The sequence below is a fragment of the Leptinotarsa decemlineata genome, unplaced genomic scaffold (genome assembly GCF_025532065.1).
Source record: "Leptinotarsa decemlineata unplaced genomic scaffold, Ldec_3_MD MMD2_tig00026282_RagTag_RagTag, whole genome shotgun sequence".
In the NCBI taxonomy this organism is placed as follows: Eukaryota; Metazoa; Arthropoda; class Insecta; order Coleoptera; family Chrysomelidae; genus Leptinotarsa; species Leptinotarsa decemlineata.
The window spans coordinates 13330879-13352447 of record NW_027412668.1 but is presented as its reverse complement, the minus strand read 5'-3'; the positions used below and the strand labels follow the sequence as shown (position 1 = coordinate 13352447).

Here is a 21569-nt window from a genome sequence, read left to right as displayed (position 1 = left end):
CTTCTTCAATAGTGAACGATCAGCTCATTCTAATTGTAAAAAACTTACAGCATTTCATTAATGCCATTATGCGAAATACCCAGGATTGTGTCGTCCACAAATTTCTTTAGAAAGCAATTTGAAACGACAATTTGCTGGTGCACGATTCTACCAGATCGTCCGTCATATATTGTGCTAGAATACTCTTAGGAGAAACAGAGATGTCCATCTTTCATCTGTTAATAAATTTTATTGGAAAAGGAAAACACAGTTGAATCAAATAGTAATCCTAGTGCACCATTTTAATTTCAATAAGACTAATTAGGAAATTATTTTATAGGCTTCTTGCTGATAGGTGGTAAAGGAGATCTTGTTAAGAATTTTGTATGGATTATTATCGTTGAGGATATCATCAGCTGGAGAATCGTACTGAGTTGTTGTCATAGTCGTAGTGACGTTAATTTTGTCAGAAAAAATAACCTTCATATTGGTATTGTGTTTGAGAAATGTTTTGGTTTGATTGAAAGTAGAAGAAAGTTGACTATTGAAATTATTGCTATTATGGAGTGAGTTGGTGACCAAATTGCAAACTTGGGAAAGTATTAAACTATGGACCTTATTCGAAAATTGTTGTTACTGATGATACTAATTATTTTTAATGAAGCGCAAATGGGATATACAACTGAATTGTGATTTTATAGCTTCATCAATATTTGTACTAGAAGAGACAAGTCCGTATTTGGCAAAAAAGTTGATAGCGGCCGTGTTGAGACAAAACATTTAATCAAATATTCATTGTTTCGCCGTTATAGTACCTTTCGACATAAAATTTCCGCTTTACATTTTTTGTATTTTCTGAAATACCAATTCTATTCATAAAAAATCAAAAATAGCACGTTCAATTTTTTTGGTATAACTCCAGGAGGGTGAAAGTCCCTGTGAATTTTCTTTGATTATGGTACTGTTCCTTACGATAGTTATCCTTTTCCAAACTAATCGTCTATATATCTACTACGGTTCAGAATTTGGCAAACTTACTACATGATAAAATAAACAGCCAGTTTATATGGTAAAATATTTTTTTCAATGATTGGTCCACGAAGTTGAGAATAATAACTTCTCAAAATTTTAAAAACTGCCGTCATCCCAAACTGAACTTCTGTATTACTCAAAAAAAACTGATTATATTCATAGACTGAAAAAAACGAACTATCATTATGAAATGGAAAGAGCTTTCTGGCTCCAGCCAACAACGTACACGTGAGATTTTATAATATGCACTTCGAATCAGAGAAGTTTGGGTTGAGGGTTTCGCGGAGTTCATTTCTCACATTATAGACGCAAAGCACGACGCTGATTCAAATTGGGAAGCTTTCCAACTGAGGCAACGGAACGATCCGCGAAATTTATAGGGATTCTAAGGTGGAACTGATAAGTGTCTGCATTGACTGAATCCCTTTTTCATTTATAACCAAATCGGTTGTGACTTGAGGAAGAAGTATATATGAAGCGGAGAGGGGGGCACGTTGTTACAATTTTTAGATAATTGTAAAGGTGACAGTAGCTATCAACTAGTTTATACATTTGATTACTTTTATCGTTAGTATATCTATCGGCTATTGAAATATTGAAAAGTCATTAAAATGTATGTCATTTTTTCACAATGGACAATTTAACAAAAAAAGTCGGTTGTAACAACTTACCCCCAATTTGGGGCTGGTTGTTATATTTTTGGGGCACGATGTTACGAAAAAAAATTAAAAAAATTATCAATGATTAATCATTTTTATTATTATTTCAAAACTTTATTAACAAAAGAGATCCCTTCGAATATTCTCCCAACATTTATGAGTAATTATAATATCTATATCGTAATTTTAAAATATTTCGTAGAAAAATAACATAACTTTAACGTTGGTTCTGTTGAACGACGTTGCTCTACTCAAAGATGTAGCTTCTGGTGTACGTAGAGATAGTTGAGGATTTCTATCCATACAACTTTCAAACCAGTCCGGCCCAGCCATATTATTTTAAAACCAGCTGGGAGAAAATATTTTCTAAATCAAGTTTTATAGCACATTGTGGTAAGCTAGTTTTCGGACTTCTGAAAGTTTCAGTAGATAAGAAGCTAATTTATTTTTTGGGAAAGAAAGTCTTTGACTTTCTAAAAAAAAAGATGAGGGAATCTTCCAAAGGAAGGAAGAAAGTAATCAATTTGAAAATAAGTAACTCTATACATGGATGTGTAGATCAAGCAAAGAAGTAACTTCCAGACACAACCTGAAAGAAAGTCCTCCTGAAACAGCTACTTTCATATAAACACGAAAGAAAAAAATTCTTTCGAAACAAATACTTCTATATGAACACTGAATTATACAGAAGATACTTTTCTCTACTCAGTTTGTATTTCGAACATTCGTTGTGGAATAAAAATTAGATATCATTCACTTGAGTTCTACTTTAAATGAATGGTAACAAATTGCACTTACATGTAACACTGTCATCCTCACTGGTATACATCGATGTTTCGCCTTAAGACACTAAGGCTCTTCAGTACCATATTGGATAACATTATAGAAAATACACATAATTCATTAATGAATTACGATTTTTAATGTCATGGAATAAGCTTGATCTGCTTATGTCATCGATGACATCGTAATGACATTAAAAATCATAATTCATGAATGAATTGTCTCAGTATTCATACTTTCAATTATCATTCAAATGAACGAATGTTGAAATCATCTTGGTTTCGGATGGAATGACATTATGAAGCCGAGGAACTAAAGAATTATAAGCTTTCTGAAGGGGTTTTTTGAGTTTGTTTGAATTTTTAAACATGAACCAAATCCTACAGAAGTATCACTTTCATGAAATAATTCTACTTCTACTTCTTTGACGTGAATGGTACTTATCAATTTGTTCACCAAAAGTATTCGATGAAATCAAAAAATAAATAAAACATTACTCTTCATCGTTTGTCATCAGCTCTCAAACAACACGCAGCGAAAAGAAAGGAAATTTCTTATTTAGAACTCATTGTTTCTCTTATAATTCATCGCTTCTTAACTTTTCTCTCACCTTGAAAATTCAAACATCAGTGTAATCAATCTTGAAAACACATGATGTAGTTGCTTCATATTGCAGTTTTATCACATAATAATCGGCAAGAAGGCTGTTAACAATCACTAACGTATATAGGTCACTCGATATTAGGTCATAAAGAACTGGATAACCTTTGTAAGTTTTCTGAGAGAAAAAACTGATTTTTTCAGTCTTTCCAGCCTGTTACTTCAGTATTTAGAATATAATTGGCTGGATAATTATTTAAAGTTACAATATATTTCATGTATTTAATTTATAATGTTTCCTGTCGTAAGGGTCCACTTAGATCATCCTTATTTTTTTATTCGTTTCCCAATTCTCAATATAATTTTCTATTCCTTTGCTTATTTTTCAGCTCAGAGAAAGCCGTACGTGTCTAAACTGAAACATAATTTATCAACGAAGTTATCCTTTCTGGATTTAGTAGTCACTAACAAGTATGATGGGTTACCTATATCTCTGTACTGATTCTATTCGAATACAAGTTATCGCGTTTGTTTTTAAACCGTCATTTTTTTTGTTGTTTTTTTGACATACGAGAGATGCTCTTTCGTTAATCGTTTGAATATTCTAAGCGAAATCCACCTAGTGGTAACCACCTGCAAGGTGATTGGCAACGGATCAGCACAATACTAATACAATACTAATAATGATAAAGACTAAAACAAGAAGTGTGCAAATGAGTCTATCGATTTGAGGTAACCAATTAGATTTTTTGAGAAAAATTCTGTCCCGAAGAGAATTCTAATGTCATTCGGGATCTGATGATTAAATAGTTGTACTCTCTTTATTCTTCGATTTATCGAAGGCTTTCGATACAGTGTGCCCGGAGTTTCTACTCCCTAAACTATCCAATTTAGGTCTCCCAACTAATATAATTAATTGGATACAATCTTACATGTCCGAAAGAAACATGAAGGTACTTTGCAATGGGTCGTTCTCTGAGACCAAAAAGATAACACTCGGTGTGCCCCAGGGCTCGGTTGTAGGTCCCCTACTGTTTCTCCTATATACAAACGACCTACCTCAATATATAGAAGATGGACACATTACGATGTTTGCGGATGACACTACCATAACTTTAACGGGACAAAACGTTGAGCAACTTATTTGTAAATCTGAAAGTATTGTTGACCAGTTCAGTGCTTGGTGCCAAAGAAACAAACTTATCCTAAATACCTCCAAATCAGTATCGATGAAGTTTCACTTTAGGACTGATACTCTAAATGCTCCTGTTACATATGATATTGAAAACGTACAGGTGACGAAATTTCTTGGTACTTATTTAGATTCTAATCTGAACTGGGAAAAACAAGTAGACAATACATGTTCTAAAATAAATAAAGCATACTATGCAATAAAGCAACTGAAATCAACATTAAGGGAATCAGCGTTACTCAGCATTTATCATGCTATGGTATACTCCCATATCAATTTAATATTATGATCTGGGGGAGGGCAAATGATTTTATGAGAGTTTTTGTTGCCCATTCAATATGAACTACAGGGACAGTTGCCGTGCTATCTTTATTGAGAAAAAAATGTTAACAGCGCCTTGCATCTTTATCTTGAAATGCATAATGTTTGCTAGGGAAAACCCTAATCTCTTCACAGAGAACGCCACTGTCCATAACTACAATACCAGAAATGGACATCTATTGCAAATCCCTCAACATCGTATGTCATTTTTCAAGAAATCTCCACAGTACAATGCTATCACCTGCTTCAATAAGATACCAGATAAATTTAAAAAGGTCAAGAGTAACTAAAATTTCACAACAATATTAAAAACCTTCTAATACAGAAATGCTATTATAGTTATCAGGACTTCTTGAACGACGATCTCCCAAACAACTCAAATACATTTTAATTTAAAGTTTTGTCTGGCATTCCTAGTCTAACATTGTTATTATGTATATATTTTGCTTGTTTTGTGTGTGCCTTATCACTGCGATGTAAGTTCACTGAATGTACTACTCATTTGATTATTTGACTTGGGGTCCTCATAATGTCATATTTTAAATATATACCCTGACTTACCACACATATACCAAGTGTATCGCGTTTTGGTCAATAAATATTATCTTATCTTATCTTATCTTATCATTGTATTCAGGCCATTCATTTTAAATGTGATTTACACTTTGTACTGTGTCACAATCGTCACATCCAATTGGGTCACTATTCGTTAGAAGATAGGACTGTATTTATAAATCTTGTATGCGTGAGAGTTATTTGTACTTTTCTGTTCTTACAAGTTGGTTGCCAACCCAAGATATTTTTTTTAATGTAAGGCAATTGTGATCGCGAATTTACCCACTTTAGATTCCAGAAACACAAACATTTCTTTTTGAAAAAGACTTTCAAATCACTCGGTACACTACGAGATACTACGCCTGATTTGGCACTTACTATCGTGTTTCGTTCACATTGGTCTGCTCTTTCATTTCCATCTATCCCGATGTGAGAAGCGATCCCATAACGCTGATTTTCCTGTTCATCTTTGCTTCCAACAGTTCTGATTTCATCATTTTGGCTATAGAATTAGTAGGATAAATTGCTGTTATATTCTACTGAACTAAAGGAGTCTGTAAGGATTAGGACTAGAGGAAAATTGAATGAATTAATGTAGTGGATTGCCTTGTATAATGCATTCAGTTTTGCGGAATGACGGTAGTGGCAGAGGGAAGTTTATATTTAAAAACATGCATTGGTAGGAGTTACCACCGCTGCACCAACACCGTTGTGGATTTTTGAAGCATCTGTTTATACTTTCGTGAAATTATGGTAACGCTGATTTAAAATAGAGATTGAGATAGTTCTGATTATAGTAGAGTTTGTATCTAGTTCATTACAGTGATGTAAATCGATGTTCAGGAATTAGTATAGTCCAAGCGTGGGTGGTCAAGATCTAACAGATAGACATCCGGGAAATCAATGTTTAGGTGCTGAAGATACGTTCAAATTCTTCCATAGTACGACGTAGGTTTACGTGTCTTCCTATCGAAATAGTGCAAGTGTTTATTGGTGGAGGTATTGTTGTACAAAGGCTTATTTCTATTTGCTGCTATGGATGTGCCATGTGATAAGGTTAAATACTTTCTATCGGAGTAGTGCGAAATGCTTCCAAATCAATTCGAAGCGCAGTTTTATGAATAGTGTTATGCTTTCTTAAGATTTTATGAGAGAAAAGTTTTGGTTGTTTGATATGTACTTTCCAAGATAGTTTTGGGTCAAACCACATTTCTAATAATTCAACATGTGATTTGAAAATTAACCTTTCATTGTACAGTTTTAACGGAGATTTTCTATGGACTATAATTTGGAAAACACCATACCATTAGTTTTTGTAACAGAGAATTTCAAGCCTCTATCGGAGGCGAAGTGTTGTAAGAGAGTTTTCATCTCAGTTATGTGTTTATGTACATCACCAAATCGTCAGCATATAAACGAGCCTTCAGAGGTTTTTTTTAAGTTGTATTTGTATAATTTAGCTCATATTACTGGAGTTCAATCCCAACACCAACACTAATTTAGTTAGTTCATTCCTCCCCTCGAAGATGATTACTTGGTGATTAAAACACGTGTACATCGAAGGTTCTAAACAGTGCAGTGCAGAAGTATATAATTTATCGCATTTAAGAACAACGTTGGACTGATTACGGATCCTTGAGGGGTTCCATTTTCTTCGATGGCATTATCGCACGAGAAATTGTGAACTTTTACTGAGAAAGATCTATTTATCAAAAAGTTTTTAACGCAGTCAGGACATATTGCAATACAGGTTTGTTTTGTTGCCAATGCCTCCAGAATCTTTCTAAGTCCACAATATTGTCGATACCTGATCGTCGTTTTCTTAAATGGACAACTGGCCATTTTCTCCATAAGTTTTGTCATTGAACATGTAAAACTTATGGCCTATAAGAATCTGGTCCGAGAAGCAAAAACACTTTAGCTGCTTCAGGAAGATGTTTCAAAAATATGACTGGAATATCGTGGACTGGTGTTCCTCAAATCCTCAAGACTGGAGTTTAGCTCGTATAGACTGAAGGCAACATTTAGTATTTTATTTCATCAGTTCGGACATCCAACCGAATTTAACAATTCTATTAAACGAAAAACTGAAATTACATAGAAATAACATACAAGCAACAAATAGTTATCACCTGAAGACGATTGTGGATTCTAACAATCGAAACGTCGTGACGTAACTTAGTTTGGAATCTTTTAAATTTCAATTTTTCATTTATTGTTGTTGATATTTTTAAAGTTTTTCAATTTTCAGCTTTTATTGATATTTGAATTTTTCATTTTGTGTTGCTTGTATGTCATATGTCTATGTAATTTCAGTTTTTGTTTGATGAAATTGTTATTTTTGGTTAATCTTTTAAATTTTTTTTTCGGGGATTTCAAATCATATTATATCTATTATATTAGACAATGGAAGTCCGAACTGATGAAATACAAGACGAAACATTGTCAACCACCTCCAAACAAATATTTAGTATTTGATCGTTATAATCTAGATATCTAGAATATTATTTTCTCCTACCAATAATTCATTTCGTGAGAAAGTGGAAGTGTAATTATCATTTTGAGACATCTGGGACATCTAACCTTAAATGGAGTTTCGAAATCACTGCGCCGCCAATAAATGAATGTTTTGAAAAATGTTCCAAGTTTTTTTTCAATATTCGACAAATACACTTCCACAATTATATAAACGGATATTCTAATAGATACATTACACAACGAATATTTGAGTGACTGTCAACCTTAAGGCAAGTAATATCGATTTCCCTGAGTCTGACGTTGTAATTATGATACCTAGATGTCGTTTCACTCCGTGGTCGTCCTGGGCAGCTGCAGAGTTTAATTTCATTCTGACAGGTGTCTGACAGGTGTTGCGTTACAATCATTATCTTTTATGGAATATTTATTCTAACCATGATTCCATTGATGTTCAGAGTGAATTTTTCATAATGGTATATCTTTCCAACTGCTGAACATTCCCAGATAAATCAATACATTATATAACATAAATAAATCTGCTTCTTGATGAACTTGATGATAAGAAGACTCATCAGAAGAGAGATTCAATTCACAGGAGTTTAAATTAGCATTTAATCAATTCGGTCTAAGCTATGTGTAAAATGAATATGAACGACAAAAGTCCTCGCTTCGTGAAATTCGAGATATTAAATTCGGATGTGTTTGCTTTCATTTTTCATTATTTCAAGTTTTGTTAAAGAAAAGCGGCGTGTAGATTTCTGGATGCGATTGATTTGAACACATGGAAATTGGATATTTGTTTTTGAAAGTGGTTGTTCAGATGTGACATTTTTTGTTAACGCTTCACCCGTCCAGGAATGTAGCAGGAGTTTCGTTAGTACATCTTCACACAATCAATTTGAAGTTGGGTCGATTTCCATTCGATTCGGTCCAATACGAAAAGTATCATACTTTGTTCAATGAAACATTTTTTGCACGACATCAAGAGAAGTTCTGCCTAAGTTATTTAGTCTTGTTGTTGGGTCTGTCGGACACTCGGCTACAAACTGCTACATTTTATTGTGGTTCAACTGAGTTAATGAAAATTGACACAGATACAATGAATTTCATTAGTTCGGACTTCCATTGTCTGATATTGTATAAAATGATTTGAAATCCCTGAAGGAACTAATAAAAAAAATAATTAAAAAACGATGAGCTGAAAATAACAATTATATTAGACAAAAAAACACATGAAGACCTTCCATCACTTTCACAATGGAAAAGGAAGTCCACAACGAATTGCCATTCTTAGACGTATTGGTGAAGGTGACCGACACTATATGGGAAACATCTGTATTCCGATAATCCACTCACACGGGACAGTATCTGAAGCACGAATCCAACCACCATCAATCGACTGAAAGAGGAATCTTCAATACTCTATAAGACCGTGCTTTGGGCTCTGTAATACGAAAAAAGGTCTCGAGAAGGAACTAGACATCATCAAAAATGATCTTCAACTTGGCTGAAAGACAGCAGGAGCCTCGCAAGGAAGAGAAGCCGTCACAAACAGTGTTTGTACTTACCTACATTAGAGGATTATCGGAAAGGATAGGAAGAATTGGGTACAAGAACAACATCAGAACCTGCTTCAGATCCGGAAACACTATCCGTAGCAGCCTCACGAAAACCAGGCCATCAAACGCGGGCTTCGATTCCAAGAATTGCATTTACCGGATACCCTGTGAGTGCGGAAAATCCTATACCGGTGAAACTAAGAGGCCATTGAATGTTCGCATTGCCGAGCACAAGAAACACACACAGCGGGGGGAAACCAGCAAATCGGGAATAGCAGACCATGTTTGGACCCATCAATACAACATCGAGTGGTCCCAAGCTGAGATCATACACAGAGAGGAACATTGGTTTAGGAGAAAATTCAAGGAAGCCGCATACATGCTGTCCAACAATATATTCAGCCAAGCTAGCGGTCATCTCCCTCTAAGCCGGTGAAGTGAAAAAAGAAAAACGGAGATAAGTGAAAGTACTCAAATGATCCATAAATAGTCATCTTTTGAAGGAATTTCGACTCACGATCGGAAGACCGTGGGTTCGATTCCTGCCTCGACCAGATACTTTTCTCGAGAGAATTTATCTGATTGGAGCTGGGATGATTCTGCAACCGTGTTAGGAATCACACGTTAAAAGGTAAGACCTCGTTAGTCCTTAGCTCGCACAAGTTTCTCAACTTCTGAGAGTTGTCGTTCGTATGGGGGCGACAGCTGATTAACGAAAAAACAGATTTTAAACAGATTTTTTTAATTAGTCCAGTCATCACCCGAAGACGAATGTGAATACTAAAAATCGAAACGTCGTGAAGTGAATTGGCTTGGAATCTCTTAACGATTTATTTTTTATTTTTGTTCAGTTGTTCTATTTTTACTTGTATTTTATTTCACTGTTATTTCATTTCAGGTTTTTTTACCTAATATAATTCTTATTTCAGCTAATCTTTTTTCATTCTTTTTGTTTATTAGTTCTGTCAGGGATTTCGAATAATTTCATGCAATATCAGACAATGGAAGTCCGAACTAATGAAATTCATCATAAAACATTGTCGATCTCCTCCAAGCATACAGATACAATATTACATTATATGTGGATCAAAGTCTCATTTGGTAGTAGTCTGAAAGTACTGCTTGTCAGTAACGACTAGATCAATAATAACCGCTACTTCACTACTTCACGAACTTCAGAGCGTTTGAAAACGAGTGAATATCCTGAAGGAAAAGCAAATGTGAGGTGTAATTAGATTATTAAAGTAGCAATATAACTAATCTACGAGAAAAGGTACATCACGTAACGTAATAATCTGAGCTGTAATGGAGTCACTGTTAATATTCTGTTGGGGAGTTTTTGTCGTACATTAAATGATCTTCAGAGTTCTCATCGAGTTTTGACTGAATATTATCCATTCAGTTTCAAAAGGTCTTCAATCTGACACTCATGTGATTGTAAACATTCTTTCCAGTGTTTTCTTCAAGGGATTCAAGAAAAACAACATATGGTTTCCGAAATACTTGGATTTGATATCCATATATTTTTCTTCTTTGAAATATTCCTATAAGCAAAATTCATAATGAGAATTATTAAAATGTTTATTCAAACCATAAATATTCCCATCGAGGGATCGTCGTTATTCACACCTTCTCGATAGTCTGTAAAAAGCTTGTACCACTCGTGAACATTTTTCTGACTTAGAGTACAATCACCGTATGCCACTGTCGACATTTCAAGTGTTTCTGAGATGTTCATTTCATTTTTTCACAAAATTTGATGCCAGTTCTCTGATCCATTCGTTTTATAACAGAAAATCGTCGAACACGCAAAACTTCTATAACTTTTGTCTTTCACCAACAAACTAAACATGCTAAACAACTGAAACTGTGAACATTTTTGAACAGCCCACAAATATTACTTCTTGTTCTCAAAGGAGTCAATAAATGCCTTCCTATCTATCTATTCATCTGATCATTCTATAACTTATTGTTGGAAAAATTGATTCCAGTTCTTTTCTGCACCATTATCTATTCGTTATTCACTGTGACCAAATGATTTGAAATTCAAAAAGTGATGTAGGCCTAGAATGAAATAACTTTCTCGGCATAGAATATACTCTTTAGTATTATTTGTATTTTAATAGAAACTATCGCATATGATTTCAATTTTCATTCACTTCATCTCAGGTTCATGCATTTTATTCAATTGAAGTATTCTGCTTATAAGTACATTGCATTTCTTTAATGTCCCCCCCTTTTATTTTTTGAACGGGTCAACTCAAACAATTTAAATTCGGATGTAATTGAAATAATGCATGCACTCTTTATTTTGAAGTGATGGCGACTGGCCGCCATCTGGGAAAAAAATTAAATGGAAAGTGAGGGTCTTGTGACACATCTTTTTGAAGCTCCTGACAAATGCTTCACAACCCTAGAATATATTGTCTACATCTCCAACTACTACAAAATGTTGAACCTTTAATAAATTGCTCAAATAAAATGACATTTAACTACATATTATAAGATAATAAGCTTGAGGTCAGTTCAGAAGATGCACGAAATGGTTTCCTTGAACTTCTTGACATATGAACAGCCTATCTGATATTTTACGTTGATATCTCTACAAATATTTATTATTCTCTGCCGTATATCCAATATTGAAGCAGGTTCAGTTTTGTACACCTTTTGCTTCAAATAGACCTATAGAAAAAGTCCAAAGGTATCAAATCTGGTGAGCGGGCTGGCCATACTGTAGGACCTCGACGGCCAATATTTTCTACAGAGGAGGATTTGGAAAACATTCATTGAAAATTCTGTCGGTCTCGTGAAAGTTATGCGTCGCACCGTAAATTAAAATCGCTTCAATTTTTTCTTCCAATGGACGAGAATTGACCATTTTAGAGATTGTTGTCATACCTATTACTAGTAAAACCAAAAACTGAATGAGAATATTCTAACTAAACAATGATGTTCATTGTCGTACTGACATTTTTTGTCGTTTTTATAAACAAAAAATAACTTAACATACCTTATCGGGTTGTTGGAAATACCATATGGCAAATAAAAATAATATTCATAAAAATATCGATATTAATGTGTTTGTCTTCAGAAAATCATCAAATGTTCCGCCATTTTGCAGACTGTGAATATATTGACTTCATAATCTAGGGTTGTAAAGTATTCGTCAGAAGCTTCAAAATGATGTGTCACAGGACCCCCCTTTCCACTTAATTTTTTTTCCCAGATGGCGCCCAGTCGCCATCTTGAATGTTCCATCTGTCAATTTCATTTAAAGTATTCGTGCATTAATTTCATTATCCCAAATTTAAATTTTTTCAGTCGACCCGTTCTAAAAATAAAAGAGGGGACATTAAAAGAAATGCACTATAGAAATCGAAATAATCCTGATTACTGTATCGAGAAGCGATAGACACGAATGAGAAATGAAATCTCGAAATATTTGTCTCTTCCAGTAGGATCTGATGATAGATGAACAAGAAACATCTACAAGACTAACTGTGTGAATTATCTTGCATAAATGTGTGTCGGATATAATGCAATGTCCGTCGTCGTATCAGCCAGGAAGCTTGTTCACCAGATCGTACTGTGTAGGAACTTTTCAAAAGGTGAATATTTAGAAATTTAATTCATAATTATTTATTCTTTTGCTCGCAACTTTTTTTCAGAAAATATTCGGTATCGTACAATAAATTTCCTGAACTGTTTGTCAAAATAAATGCTCAGGCAGTTTCTTTGGATTGATGACACATAAACTGTTCTATAAAAATTATTTCGAGGAAATATAAAATTTGCATATCATTCATGCATCAAAACTTGTTACAGAACTCATTTGGTTGTCAAGTTAGCCTAAGAATTCGTCATGATAATATATTCCAATATTGATGAACATTCATTAAAATAGGAAACAGTGGGTTCCACAAAAGTTAATGAATTATTGATTTAGAAAATTAATAATCTCACCTTCTTTCCCGCTCTTTGCGTTGGAGTTTCTTTTTCTTGAACGCTTTCTTGACTCTCAGTAACAAAAAAGCTGCTCGATCAATTGTTAAAGCCGAATATTGCTTCTTTTCGTCCATTTCCAATAATTTCGCGATCTATACTACAGCAACGTGCTCAGAACCTGTAAAGAAATTACGAATTAAAGTCCTAATTTTTCAATTTTCGAAAGTTATTTGAATGTAAGGGAATTACTAGAGAAAAATAATTTCAATTATAATGAAATTGATGAATTCGTTCCTCTCACTAATTTGTGTATGAAACAAAATCGTTTCCAGGTAGATGATTGCTTTTATAAGCAACATGAGGGAACGGCTATGCCGTTCCTTTCCCCCTACCCTTTTCCCCTATCTGGCAAACCTGTTCATAAGCAGATTTGAAATGGAAACCCAGGATATGGGTAAGGTATGTGGATGATGTTTCCGCGATATTCGATAACAAAAAATCGAATATTGAGGAATTTGTTTCCTTTTTTTATAACAGATTTACATCAATAAAATTCACGTATGAGTTAGAAAATTAAGGACAACTTCCATTTCTTGACGTTTTAGTAATGAGAAGCTAAAATGGAGGGCTAGAATACCATGTGTTTAGAAAAGAAAAATGCACGTACAGGTATATTGTTGACAGTTCACATCACTGCAGACATCACAAACGTGTTGGACTGAATTTTCTAGTGCATCGTCTTTTGACTTTTCCTCTCACACATGAGAGGTCCAAGAAAGAAAAACGTACACTTCAGGAAATAGCAGCCAGTAAAGGTTTGTCGAGGTGTATTGTAGATGATATAAAAAGGAAGAAAGATATTAGGTTGAAAATTAACGAAATCTCGACTTATAAAAACGACGAAAACCAAGATAAAACTATCTCACTTCCATACCACCAATACACGAAGAACTTTGAGAAGACTTTCAAGGAAGTAGGTATGGAGTTGGTTTTTAAAACAAGTCATAAACTACAAAGCCTTTTAGAAAGTCCAAAAGACAAAGTCGAGATTTCGGAAAAGTCTGGAATTTACGAAATTAAATGCAAGGACCGCGATGCAAAATATTATGGATAGATCAAAATATCTATTGAAATAAGATATAAGGAACACTTAGCACACTTAAAATATTGAAGACCAAAAAAAATCAGCAGTCACCCATCATATTTTGCAACAAAAACCCTCCCATAGACTTCAGTTCATTGAGATCAGTTAGACAAGTTAACAACAACAGGCATCTAAATGCCTTTGAGAGTGTAGAAATAAGTAAACATAATAATATAATGAATAACGATGATGGACCAATACCTAATAGTATGTTATATAGCTTGTTAAGATAATATTTTGATCATTAAATTCAATTTGAGACTAGTAGAGAAGGCAATATTGTGAAATTAATATAAGACACTTAAGACGCAGGTACCTAGAAGAGGTATGTATGTTATAAATAAGGATAACATGGTAAGTATATTTAGTTTGATATTTCTCTTGAAAATGATCACTTGGTGATCAGAACACGTGTCAAGGTGTTGAAATAACGGTATGGTGTTGGGAAAAACTCCAGTAATATTCATTACTATACCAAAGGTTCCAAACAGTGCATCACAAGAGCGTCATCATTGGTCAGAAAATTTGTGACTCTTCTGAATGAACATTCATAAACCTCTCTGACTTAGTAAATCAAACTAATTGTTTAGACAGGTTGATTCTTTTATTCGTATATTTACAAATAGAAGTCATAAATGATGAAAAAAGAAATTTTGCTGAAACAAGTTTGCAACAGAGAGATCCTGAAAATGAATTTTACCTAACAATAATTTTCAAAAATATTGAGAAACATTAAACTCATGAAAACATGAGACACTAATAATGAGTAATTTCATACACCTCTGCGAAATTTTTACGCTCGCATATAGCCAACCTAATATTTTATTCATATACAGATAGCTCGGCTGTAAAATGAGGCCTATAAGGCGGCAACAAACTTTCAGTAAACCAGCATCGAGGGGGCGATGGTTTTCGGTTATCGTTCATTTGTTTTCCATTTTCACTTTGAGTCTGTCAAAATTGTTTTAAGTAATTTATTTCTGACCGGGATATTATAAGCTTATATCGTCATAGTTACGCTATCAATAAAGAGGGTCATAACTCCCTTGGGACATTATAGATTTTATAATTCCCTCTACCTTTCACAAGTAAAAATAAATAGAAATGAAAACTGAACTATATTTTATTTATTCACGTCATTACAAATAATAAATGTACAATTTTGAAATGTTCCCTGAAAATTACTTCCGCCACTGGAAACAATTTCTTCTTTTGTATGGCTGGAGCTTCTGTTCACTACAGTCGAGGTACCTGCCTCTTCTGATGACAAAGTAGACAACATACGCGCCGTTTTATTTCTCAATTCGATGCTATCCTCCAAATACCCCTCCGCCACCGTGGAATTTTTCCAACCTCCGTGTCTTTTTAAGTTAGTCATAGTTGCTCCTGCATTGGCTAGAGCAGTAGCAGAAGTGCGACGAAGGCAATGTCCCGTATAGAAAGATGAGTTTGGCAATCCTAAATACATTGCGATTTTGCTGGGGATTTTCCCAAACATGTTTTTTCCAATTGGCTGAGATGTACATTTATTTTGTCGGAAGCTCAAAAAAAAATCGTTCAATACCTTTAGGACGCAAAGACATATAAAGTCTTAATAAAGGCAAAGCTGAGAACTCTTTTTCATCCACAACTGTAAATTTCTTCGATACACCAGTTTTACTTTCCGGTACGTTCACTACCATAACGGAATCCCGGTCCTCTATATCCGATATCTTCATATTCAAAAGTTCCTGACTTCTGCATCCTCCAAAATAACCCATAATCAAAACAACCTATAACAAAAAAAAAGGAAATAAATACACACAAAAAGGAAAATAAGAAAAAAATTACCCTATGCAATAAATGAATATCATTAGGAGCGTCCTTTAGGAATCTGATAACATCTTTAGGAGATAAAACAGCAGACTTTTTCGGCTTATAACTCTTACTCTTCCGTTTCAAAAAAACCTGTAGTTCATTGAACTCGGTGATATCTCGTTTCTCATGTATAGTCACCATCGATTTTAGCATTGACCATTTAGTCCATAAAGAATTCGGACTATACGTTTCTGACTGAAACGAATAAACACAATTACTACCAAATCTACCGAAAAACATAGAAAATTCCTTACCAGTTCTTGAAAATATGCCAGAAATACAGTTTCAGTGACATCTTTTGGCATAACATTTTTCCGTGTCAGCCAGTCCAGATATATCTTGTATTCTTTTTGGTATACGGCTTCACTTTTCGATGGAATTAATGATTCTCTTGCTTGTTCAGCTTTTTTCAAAATATCCTCCATTATATTTGGGGTAGAAAACACGTTTTCACCGCAAACACAGCTTGATAACAAAGTTCTGTTTATAAACAAGTAACATAGCAACAACCTAGCAACAAGAAAACTCTACTATAATCAACGGTACCTGATTCAAATATACCGGGAAGGTAATGAATTGGTACATTTTTCCGTTTCAAAAATGAACAAAATTTTATTGAAATCGGTCAGAAATAAAATTATCTATGTACCACGGGAATTAATGAGCCTTAATAACCTCAGGCAATTGCTGTCCCTCGGGCCAGAGGCCCTCGGGACGCAAACTTTGCCATCGGTAATTAAGGCCCTCCTAATTCCCTTGATACATAAATAACTATTTCTACTGTCAGAATTTATTTTATGTTTGTTTTATAAGCTCTAAGTATCATTAAACTTGTATTAAAAAAAATCTAAAACTGTATAATAATCAGTAACAAAAAAAATGTCTCCCGAACACAAAATGGACGGTTGACACTAATAAGTATATAATTAACTTAATTCCCAAAGTCTCAGTCGAAACGAAAATAGTATCAAGCGTACAGGAAATCTCTATCGAAGTTAAAAAAAAATCTGTTTAAAATCTGTTTTTCCGTTAATCAGCTGTCGCCCCCATACGAACGTCAACTCTCAGAAGTTGAGAAACTTGTGCGAGCTAAGGACTAACGAGGTCTTACCTTTTAACGTGTGATTCCTAACACGGTGTTATAGTACAGTCGAATTAATTCCTAATGAACACAATAGCCAATTTCATTTTGATCAACAAATTTTCATTGAAATTTTTATTTTGTCAATACTCCAAAAATAAACATTACGAAAAAACTACCAAAGAAGACCAGAAATTATCATTGTGTATCTGATAGTGAATTGTTTTGTAATTTCCCAGATTTCCAATAAGAAGTCAAAAAAGCAGAAAAATTAAAAATTAATTCAATAAGAGGAATTGGGAACCTCTGGCGTGAAATGAATCTATTGAAAATACCAAATGACTAAGCCTTTTAGTCTTAGCCTGATGATGCAAACTTGGTCAGCAAAACGCGCGTCGAGTGACGTCTATTATGTTTTGGTAAGGAGGAAGTGTTTCAAATAGAAGAATGAAATATTAAACGATTAAGTGGGTAAAGGCGGTTACTTTTCCAAAAATATGATAGCATATATTTCAATGTCAGATTTTCTCTTGAAAGTTCACAAAATCGCGACTCGTGTGTGACGCACGAAAATGCTATTGTAAAGCGACCACATGTCGCGGTTTTGTAAACATTCAAGTGTAAATCTCACATTGAAGTCTATAGATTAGAATAGATTACTTTCCCCTGACAAGTTTTTGTGTGAGGGGATAAGTTACTCAGGAGCGGAAAATATGAAGATGTGAGATATGAAGATTTGAAATGCCACCAATACATTTTCCGAAGACTGCATAATTCAAATCGATTTCAAGTAGAAAGCTGTCGAGTTGGTCTGAATTTTTCCCAAAACAATTTGCAGTTTTTACGGTTCAGCGTTTTTCTTGTCAAGAATTCACCATTGAAATAATGAATGTGAAAATCGGAATACCGAAGTATAAAATCAACGGCATATTGACAAACAACGTCAGGAGAAAAATTTTCGTGATGGCAAAATTTCGTGAAACTAGAGAATTTTGAAATGAATGTCTGGTTCCTAGTGAAGCTATGGAGGTACAATATTGATATATATTGCATTGCATATGGTCAATACAAGAAATATGGTCACTACGACGAATGGGAATCCTACAAGTGCACTGAAGGAAAACGTTTGTAAATATAGCATGTAATTTTGCGAAAATGTAAGTGCAAGAGTCATGAAAAATGGTAATTTTCAAACAACAGATTTCACTGTTGCTGTCTAGAACGAGGGAGTTCAAATAAGTGGCTTCCTCTACCCTCGTCTCAAGTTTTTCAAATGTTTTGTGGAGACACATGAAGATTCACTGGAAAACCTGTAAAGACTAATAAATATGGTATATCACGAATTGACACACTAATTGCTTCAAAATGTCCAAAAATGGTTTGAATAAAACCAGTTTAAGCGAAAAAACTATTCAATATTTGCATATTTCATAAAATACAGTGAATGTCTTTAATGTCCCTCCCCCCAATTTATTTTTTGAACGGGTCAACTCAAAAAATTGAAATTTGAGATAATGAAATTAATGCATGAATACTTTATTTCGAAGTGAAACTGACAGATGAAACTTTCAAGATCGACTGGGCGCCATCTGGGAAAGAAATTAAATAGAAAGGGGGATCTTGTGACACATCATTTTGAAGCTCTTGACGCATATTTCACAACCCCAGAATATGAAGTCAATATCTTCACCTACTACAAAATGGCGGAACATTCAATAAGTTCCTGAAGACATACACATTAATATCGATATTTCTAGAATTATTCCTTTTTATCTGCCATATGGCAATTCCAACAACCCGATAAGGTTTGTTGAGTTATTTTTTGTTTATGAAAACGACAAAAATTGTCAGTATCACAATGAACATCATTGTTCAGTTAGGAAATTCTCATTTAGTTTTCGGTTTTACTAGTAAAAGGTACCACGTCAACAATCTCGTAAATGATAAATTCTCGTTCATTGGAAGAAAAAATTGAAGAGATTTTTATTTACGGTGCCACGCGTAACTTTCACAAGACCAAAAGGATTTTCCAATAAAAGTTTTCCGAATCGTCCTATCTGTAGAAAATATTTGCGGGAACTTGTATCTAAATTCACAACTACCGGTAGTGTACATAACAAAAAGCCCCTAAGTCTTCCGTCGATTCCGGAAGAACAGCAAGTGCAAATAATTGGTGAGATGGTAGTAGATTCTGAACAGTCTACTTATTCTGTCGCAAATGTTTGTAACGTGTCTACTTCTACTGTGTAGAAACTTTTGAAGAGGAATAGGTATCATCCATACAAAATTAAGTGAAGATAACCCTGATCGAAGAATAGAATTCTGCGAAATCATGCCAGAAACCATTGCAAAGCATCCTACCTATCTCCACAATATTTGTTTTAGTAACGAATGTACATTTTTTTGAACGGCAATGTTCACAGACAAAATTGCCGTTATTGGAGTGACACCAACCCTCGTTTTCCGGGAAACACATATCCAATATCCAGAAAAAATTAATATATGGGCAGGACTATTGGGAAACCATATTGTAGGATCTCTATTTATTGATCAAAATTCAACAGGGGAACTATATTTGAATATGCTGGAAAATACTTTTGACCCCCACTAAAATCATTGAAATCACTGAAATCGTCGAAGCGAATCCTAATGAATTCGATATCGATATTATATTCCGACAAAATTGAGCACCACCACATTACTCCAGACAAGTAAAAAACTATTTGGATAGTACTTTTCCCTGTCGTTGGATTGGCCGTCGAGGTCCTACAGAATAGCCAGCCTGCTCGCCAGATTTGACACCTTCGGACTTTTTTCATGGGGCTATCTGAAGCAGAAGATGTACGAAATAGAACCTGCTTCAATATTGGATATACGGCATAGAATAATAAATATTTGTAGAGATATTGACGTTACTGTGTTCGAAAACGTTCGGCGTGAAATATCGGATATGCTGTTCATATGTCAAGAAGTTCAAGGCAACCATTATCTAGTTAAATGTCAATGTATTCAGGCAATTATTAAAAGTTCCGCCATTTTGTAGTAGTTGAATATATTGACATTATATTCTATGGTTGTGAAGCATTTGTCAGGAGCTTCAAAAAGATGTGTCACAAGCCCCCATTTCCATTTACTTTTTTTCAAAAAATAAAAGGGGGGACATTGAAGAAAAACACTGTATATTGTTTCCACTTCAAATTGTCCAATCTTTTAATCGACTGAACAGATTTCCAGAAGCAAAACAGCTGATGAAAAATTGAAAGCCTTTTTCGATGAGACATCATTCGGTTTCCATTCACATTTGAAAAAAAAAGTCAGATGACGCACTTGCTAAGAGTATTGAAAATTTCTTAGTGATTTTCTAGTCAATAAACGAACTTGATGTGTTTTCAATTTTTGAAGTTTTCCCAGGCAATAAGCATTTCCATAATTTTTCTATTTTTCTATTCTGCCCTCCCAAGCCAGTAAGGCTTATCTCAATATTTCTTGTTTTAAGATATAAGGAATTTTATTGAATTTCAGAACCGCACCTACATAGTCAAATTTTTTATGTTTTTTTTTAATAAATACTATAAAGTTTGAGACGACAATGACATGGTAATTAACTTGTCTTGCATAAACTAATATTTCAGTTTTAAAGTGAGATATGACTAATTGGCTGAGGAAATGTGAACAAAAAGTTAAGATACGTTTCCTTGCGCTAACGATCAATTAATAGATAACGTTCGATTCTGTTTCTTACCACATGGACTTGGTTAGGAGATTGAATAATAAATAAAAAATTATATAGAAACGATTTATCAATAATGTGATACATGAAGAATACACTACATTTGTGGAATATTAAAAGAATTTTTCAGAAAATAATATATATTTATACTGAAAATAAACCCAGAAGTAAACTAGAATACAAATAGAAAAATATAAATTTTGTTCAGTTCTCATCTGAAATTTGAAGAGTGTCCCAGAATTGCAACCAATTTTTCATAATTCCAAAAAATTTTTTTATTATATTGCCTTTCTTCTGAGAAGAAATTCCAAGAACTTCTCTTTGTTTTTTTGGGTGGCCGCAGTTTTCTATTTTTTGTTATCTTGGCGGTTGAAAAATCAAGATCAAATGATGGACCATCAAAGTCATTTTTATATGTAATATTTTACGATCTTCTGTACACGGTTACCTGAACCATAACATGTAAATAGGGCCTCGGTACGAGGAAAAATCTTCCCAAATGTAAAAATGCTGTGGCTTTATTGGCAGAACCTCGACTTTATGAGCAGCACCTTTTACGGCTTGTACAAAATCTGAAAAATCATAAAGCTTGTTGCCCATTTTTTTCATAGAAACCTCCACTATGTGATGAAAGGAGTCGGCAGCCATAAACGG

At 34.1% G+C, this 21569-nt stretch overlaps 2 protein-coding genes across 2 annotated transcripts in view; both read right to left on the bottom strand.

Moving 5' to 3' along the window:
* Positions 1-21569, bottom strand: part of LOC111507545 (uncharacterized) — a 490644-nt gene that overhangs the window by 453455 nt on the left and 15620 nt on the right. Inside the window, exon 2 of the mRNA XM_074179853.1 lies at positions 13122-13281. Within this exon, the coding sequence (XP_074035954.1) occupies positions 13122-13237 (116 nt within the window). The 5' untranslated portion in view covers positions 13238-13281. The remainder of the gene's footprint in view (positions 1-13121; positions 13282-21569) is intronic.
* On the bottom strand, positions 15357-16879 carry LOC141484678 (uncharacterized). Its single transcript, XM_074179842.1, has 3 exons — positions 16359-16879; positions 16078-16299; positions 15357-16019 (listed from the first exon to the last, which is right to left on the bottom strand). The coding sequence occupies exons 1-3, from the start codon at positions 16527-16529 to the stop codon at positions 15774-15776; spliced, it is 639 nt and encodes a 212-aa protein (XP_074035943.1). The 5' UTR covers positions 16530-16879; the 3' UTR covers positions 15357-15773.